Genomic DNA, 7103 nt, shown 5'->3' with positions numbered 1-7103 from the left:
AGACCTAGTTAACTACTCTTATAATCTCAAATCCATTAGTGATTTCCCAAAGCTTTCAAGATGAAGTTCAGATTCCTTGGCATGACCACAGGGCCCTTCATAATTTGGCCTATGTCTTCATTTTCATATCTGGCTACTTCCTTTCCATCACCCAAAATATACTATGCTGTCTCCAGCCTTCTCACCAATAATGATAGTGCTCCCACTGCCTACAATGCCCTTCCTCTTTTTTTTTTTCCCCCTTCCTCTTCTTAATATGCTTCAAACCTCATTCAGTTCAGGTATCACTTGATCAATATCAAGTGAGACTCCCTCTTCCCAAATATCTCTCTCTCTCTTTTTTTTTTTTTAACAGCCAGAATGCAAAATTTTATTACTGGTTTCAACAACAACAAAAAAAACGAGTGGATACACGTAGAAACATGGACAGCATCTCCCTCAGCAGCAGGCAGGATGAGGAAGGCAGGCAGGAGGGGTAGGCTTAAGATATTCCCCTCTGTCCAGCAGAAGTAGAATCTCAGGGAAAGGGTCAGGTTCCCTCCATCCAGCTGCAAGCCCGGAGACTACTTCATTCAGGGGAGCCCAGGGCAGCAGCTGAGGGCAGAGGCTGAGCAGCCAGGGGCCAGGCCTGGGAGAAGGTGTAGAGAGAAGTCCTAGGCTGACATCACCAGGGGGGTGTCATGGGCTGAGGGTTCTGCAGATATGACATGACCACAGCAGAGATGGACAGCATGAAGCTACTCATCATTTGTTGTTTAGTGTCCTCAGAGCTCCGGGAGTTGGCAAAGCTGATGAAGGGTGGCCGTCTACTGCTCCTTCATCAGCTTTACCAAATCTCTTTTTTACCTAGTACTTGTCTCTCCTAAGCTTCTAGCCATCTTTTACTTGTCTCTTTTCATGAGACCTTGAGCATCTTCAGAGTTCAATAAGGAAAACACCTAGGATAATGTTTACCACAAAATTGTTTTATTAAAAGTTGGTTAATTCTTTAATATTTAGGTTCTTCAAGTCCATTTTTTATGTCATCTGTTCGTGGTACAATAATTGAAAACACATCTTCAGCTGGGACATTGGCACAAATTCCTTTTTTCCCCAAATATGAAGTGGAACTTGATTCTCCTAGGAAAGTCATCCCTTACCCTGGAAAGGAACACATTGAACGTGTTTTGGAAGAATATTCACATCAAGTCAAAGATCTGCAGAGAAGACTAAACGAAGTAAGTTGCATTCTTTTCTTCCAGTACTCTATGCCATTTGGGGATGGCAGTGAGGCATGTTGCCTTGGAACAGAACCTAAACTTAATAAAAGAAACACTTAACATGGGATGCCTGGGTGGCTCAGTGATTGAGAGTCTGCCTTTGGCTCAGGGAGTGATCCCGGGATCTGGGATCGAGTCCCACATTGGGCTCTTTGCATTGAGCCTGCTTCTCCCTCTGCCTGTGTCTCTGCCTCTCTCTCTCTCTCTCTCATTCTCTGTCTCTCATGAATAAATAAATAAAATCTTTGAAACAAAACAAGGGGGATCCCTGGGTGGCGCAGCGGTTTAGCACCTGCCTTTGGCCCAGGGCGCGATCCTGGAGACCCGGGATCGGGTCCCACATCGAGCTCCCGGTGCATGGAGCCTGCGTCTCCCTCTGCCTGTGTCTCTGCCTCTCTCTCTCTCTCTCTCTCTCTCTCTCTGTGACTATCATAAATAAATAAATAACTAAATAAATAAATAAATAAATTTTAAAAATAATTTAAAACAAAACAAGAAACAAAAACATTTAACAATAGAATTATTGGTTAAACTTGTTAATTTGGCTTATGCCTTCTTTTTTATTTTAAAGATTGTATTTATTCATTCATGAAAGACAGAAGGGCAGAGACATAAGCAGAGAGAGAAGCAGGGTCCCTGCAGGAACCCAAGGAGGACTCGATCCCAGAACCCCGGGATCACGCCCTGAGCCAAAGGCAGTTGCTCAACCACTGAGCTACCCAGGTGCCCCTAATTTGGCTTATGCCTTCTATTTCAGTATTAAAAATAGGGCACATGGGATCCCTGGGTGGTGCAGCGGTTTAGCGCCTGTCTTTGGCTCAGGGCGCGATCCTGGAGACCCGGGATCAAATCCCACGTCAGCCTCCCGGTGCATGGAGCCTGCTTCTCCCTCTGCCTATGTCTCTGCCTCTCTCTCTCTCTCCGTGTGACTATCGTAAGTAAAAAATAATAATAATAATAAAATAAAATAAAAATTGGGCACATGAAGTTTACATACCTTTTTTTCTTTTGTTAATAGTAGAATGCCTTGGTTTCATGGTTAATTTTAATGAAACTTGAATAGCTCAAAATGTTATCATAATAATTGGTTCTGGCCTACTGACCTGCTATCATGATAGCTCATTTTTCTTTACAAAGCAGTTGTAAGAGTAGGTTTTTAGATATATGTAAATAGCTCAGGCTAATTTCCTCTTTCTTGGCTGCCTGGCAAATTCTTGATATCCATCAAGACTCAGCTAAGCATTTGCTTCTCTGAATCCTTTCCTCTAAACAGCATTAAGTATATTCTCCTCTGTACAGCTGTTGCCCTATGTGCACATGTCTACTGTAGTATTTAGCACATTACTGCATTTATTCACACATTGTTCTACCTTATCAGACTGTGTAAATACATTTAGGGAAAAAAACCACAACTTAATATTAAGTGCCGAGAATCATATACTATTATATCATGTACAAGGATACGGAGATGAATAAGGTAGGACTCATAAGAAGTTCATAGACTTGAAGAACAGCTGGTATATAAACAAATAGTGACAATACTTTGTGATGACTGCAAATAAAGAGGGTGGGTGGGATGGATGGATAGATGGATGAAGCACAGAGATACCAATGAGGGAAAAAGACAGTGCCTTACTGTTGTGCCCAAGATTGCGAATCCGAGAAACCACCAAGGAGCCGACACCGATGAGGGTTTATTTACAAGCTCGAGCTTGGGTCCAAGTATTCTTGACACAGTGGAGCAGGGACTTGGACCCCGAGGTGGGTTTCAGCTTAGTTTTAAGGGCTGGTCTAGGGGACCTCCAGAAGGGCTGGAGCAATTCCTCAAGTTCTGTTTACATTTTGATATGGGGCCTTCAAGGGCATTGAGCTCTGTTCTCATTCTACTAGGGGCTTCCTACCCTTGGCTTGGGCTCAGTTTTTATTCTAATGTGGGGCTTTCTAGGACATTAAGTTGTAAACTTTTGTTTTTTTCCTGTAACTGAAGTAAGGTAAATTTCAGCTCTTCTTCGCAGGGGCCTGGGATGGCTATACTTGTGCTAACGCTGAACTTAAAGTGGAATGGCCTTAATTTTCTTGGCCTCCACATTACTTAATTCATTTTCCATGTCCATTCTCTGGCAGAGGATCTGACACTTGATTGGCTCCCAGTAAATATGTGTTAAATCTCTAAATGAATACAGGGCTATTAGGATACTTACAATATTTAGCATAAAACTCCTATGTAACATGTGCTAGGTGCTGGGTCTAAAAAGATGGAAAATACATGGTCATTTCTGTATACACATTTATAGTCTGTGGCTGAGATATTTATATAGAAAATGATAGTAACAATGAGATCTGTGCTGCAGTAGGAATACACCATGATGCTAAATCCCATTGCTGTTTTACCTTCCTTAGAATTTTTTTTTATTTTTATTTTTTATCTTCCTTAGAATTTTAAGCAACATTTCACATAGGTGATTATCTTCTTCCTCTTAAGTATTCTTTTCTCCTAGGTCCCATGAAAATAAACTCTCTTGACTTTCCTTGAGCTTATTCGTTTTTGTTTTTTTGTTCCAGTAGAACCATCTGAAAATAGTCATAGTGATTCCCACGGCTTCTGTTGCCATTTATATATCAATGAACACTCAACTTACATTTCTAGTACAGACCTCTTACTTTAGCACTGCATATACCTACTTGACATTTAACTTGAAATGTCTGAGGGTCTATAAACTCAACATTTCTGCCTGGATACATGATCATTCCCCCAAGCCTACTCTTCTCCCAGTGTTCCTTCTAACTGTACGTGGTGCCACCTTTACATAATTGCACAAGCAGAAACTTCATTTATATTTTTTAAGGGGGGCACAGAGGGAGAGACTCTTAAGCAGGCATAGAGCCTGTGGGGCTTGATCTCACAACCCTGAGATCATGACCTGAGTTGAAATCAAGAGTCAGACGCTTAACCACTGAGCCACTCAGGCACCCCCAAACCTCATTTATTCTTGATACCTCTTCCCTGGTGTCATTTTATCACCATATCCATGCAGTATATCTCATATATATTTCTCAGATTTCCATTTCCACTGTTGGCATCCATAGTTCAGACTGTACTGTAGTTATTCACCTGGACTATAAGAGGAAAAGATAAAGGGCCTTAACTTTATATTGACTTTATAGACATTGTCAATTGCAGAATCAACTAGTATCCTTTTACACTTGCTCTCCAGTGTAGTGTTTTTTTCACTAGAAACTGTATGCCTTTATCATATGCTTTTTTAAAAACTTTTTTAAAAGAACTATCATGTAGGTTTTCTCTCAAATCCTCCTCTGATTCAGGACTTTTCAAGAGTTATCTGTCCTATTTTCTAGCTTAGATGAATTTCTTAGGTCTGTGTATAACTGTTTTCTTCTCATCACAGCTTTCCTGATTGGATCCATGATTTCTAGCATTCATGTTTTCTGTCTTCCTTTTTCTGGATCTACTTCATTTAGTCAAAGTACATCTTTAGAAACTTAAGAAAGGTACATAGGCATATATTTTATGGATCTTTGCATTCTGAGAACAACGTTAGCTGGGTAACATTGAAAGTCATTTTCTCTCTGCAAATATAAATTTTAGGAAGCGTTCTTCTATTGCTGTATTACTTTATTTCTTAGGATCCTTTTTTTCTGGTGTTTGCTTCTTTGTTTCATCTTGGACTCTTGTATTTTATAATCTTCCTTCAGGTGTCCATGAGTATTTGTTGGTTGATTGGTTAGTTGGTTGGTTGATTTTTGTTCATACTCAAGGATGAGCAATAAAAAAGCTGATGGCACGCTCTCTCAATAGGCAGAATTTGATGGCTTGGCTTTGGGATAATTAGGTGGTATCAGTTGTTAGGCTGGGAGGTCTCTCTCAGTGCCTAATTTTAGAGATCTTCCTGAATTTCTCTGTAGAACACCTTGACTTTTGGGTAGTGGTTGTCTGCTGTAGAGTTTTCAAGTGGGTTGGAGGTGAGGATGGACTTTTCTGTATATAGAATTTTATTTTTTATTTTTTATTTTTATTATTTTATTTATTTATTCATGAGAATACACAGGAGAGAGAGAGGCAGAGAAGCAGGCTCCATGCAGGGAGCCCGACCCGACGTGGGACTCCCGGGTCTCCAGGGTCACGCCCTGGGCTGAAGGCGGCGCCAAACCACTGAGCCACCCGGGATGCCCTGTATATAGAATTTTAACCAATTTTCCTGTTTTCAAAAATAAAAATTATTTCTATATCTATCTTGAGCTAGAAGTCTGATTTGTTTTAGAAATAGTGTTTTGGTTATTAAGTAAAGAATAAATTGAAAGGGGCCAAGATTGAGACAGTGAGACTAGTTAAGATAGTTCAATAATCTAGATGAGAAATGATTAATTAGGCCCTGAAGTATGGTGAAAGGAGAAGGAAGTACACCTAAAAATAAATTAATAATCTATGGATTTTTGGAAAGTATTAGCGTTAAGAAAAGAAGTTCCTCTGGTAAAGACTGATTTGCCTGGCATTTTTTTCTAGAGCAATGAATTGCATGAGAAACAGAAGTTTTACTTAAGGCAATCAGTCATTGATTTGCAAACAAAACTTCAAGAGATGCAAATGGAGAGAGATGCCATGGCTGACATCAGGTTGGGAGTTGTTACCTAAAATTATTTAAAAATTTTACTTTTTGTAGCATAATATTACTTGTGTGAATATGAACTTTATCAATATTATTTCTTCTTCTTTCTTTTTTTTTTTTTTTTTTTTTTTTTAATAACCCATGTAATATCCCACACAACTTTAGAAAATGCAAATATTTCTTCTTCTTTCACTTATTTCATAGACGAAGGGAGAGTCAGTCCCAGGAGGATTTGAGAAATCAGCTTCAAAATACAGTTCATGAACTTGAAACTGCCAAATGCCTTAAGGAGGACATGCTGAAAGATAGCAACATGCAAATAGAACAGCTGAGAAAGATAATGCTTAGTCATGAGGGAGTGCTTCAAGAAATCCGAGCAATCCTAGTTGACTTTGAAGAAGCCTCAGGCAAGAAAATATATGAACAGGACAGCATGTCTGCTCTCCACTTCCGCAACCTGGGCTCAGCTATTAGTAAAATCCTAAGAGAATTAGACACAGAAATTTCTTATCTAAAAGGGAGGATATTTCCAGTAAGTGGTGAGAACACTATTCAATTTTGTATTAAAATCCATTAAGAGAATAGTATTAGATGTATATATTTTTTTAAGTTCTTAAAAGCAAACCAACTTCTCACTTTTGTTTCTAAAATAAGTTATTTCCACAATGACATCTCAGTAAATTAAGGGTACTAGCTTGATTTGTCTGTTTGGCTTCCTGAGAGTATAACCAAAGTAAGTGATCTAATAAAATATGGTGATAAAATGTATTAAGTTTCAGTATTCAGTATTTGGTTACCTCATTTTGCTGTTTGTTTCAGATTATGAAAGCTTACAGGGGTGTTTTTTGGAATCATTTGCTGAGTCATTTCCTCAAATCATATTCCATTGTATCAGTTAACATATAGTTTTAAATATACGTATTATAAATATCTGTAACCAAATCATTTGAAGGCTTGATAAATTTTTAACAAAGTTTGTACATTTTTTATGAAAGTTACTAGTAATGCTTTACTAAGTAGTGCAATGAATTTTTATTTTTAATCCCTGTGCCCAATTTTGGAGTTGAGAGGGTTGTTGGTAATAAATGTATGATGTACACTTAAAAAAAAAACAAAAAAACAAAAAACAGAAAGAAAACACTTCTTTCTAAAGTGTTCCTTTAGTTGGAAAATCTCCAACTTTTCCAAGATGTAGATTTACCAATCCATAAATCAGCAT

The 7103-nt window shown here is 38.6% G+C and overlaps 1 protein-coding gene across 1 annotated transcript in view; it reads left to right on the top strand.

Moving 5' to 3' along the window:
• Positions 1-707: 707 nt before the first annotated feature.
• CCDC158 (coiled-coil domain containing 158) overlaps positions 708-7103 on the top strand; it is an 82634-nt gene continuing 76238 nt past the window's right edge. Inside the window, exons 1-4 of the mRNA XM_041757854.1 lie at positions 708-798; positions 1000-1217; positions 5782-5891; positions 6089-6416. Of these exons, the coding sequence (XP_041613788.1) occupies positions 708-798; positions 1000-1217; positions 5782-5891; positions 6089-6416 (747 nt within the window). The remainder of the gene's footprint in view (positions 799-999; positions 1218-5781; positions 5892-6088; positions 6417-7103) is intronic.

This window comes from Vulpes lagopus, chromosome 6 (genome assembly GCF_018345385.1).
Source record: "Vulpes lagopus strain Blue_001 chromosome 6, ASM1834538v1, whole genome shotgun sequence".
Classification (NCBI taxonomy): Eukaryota; Metazoa; Chordata; class Mammalia; order Carnivora; family Canidae; genus Vulpes; species Vulpes lagopus.
This window is presented reverse-complemented; position numbering and strand designations above follow the sequence as displayed.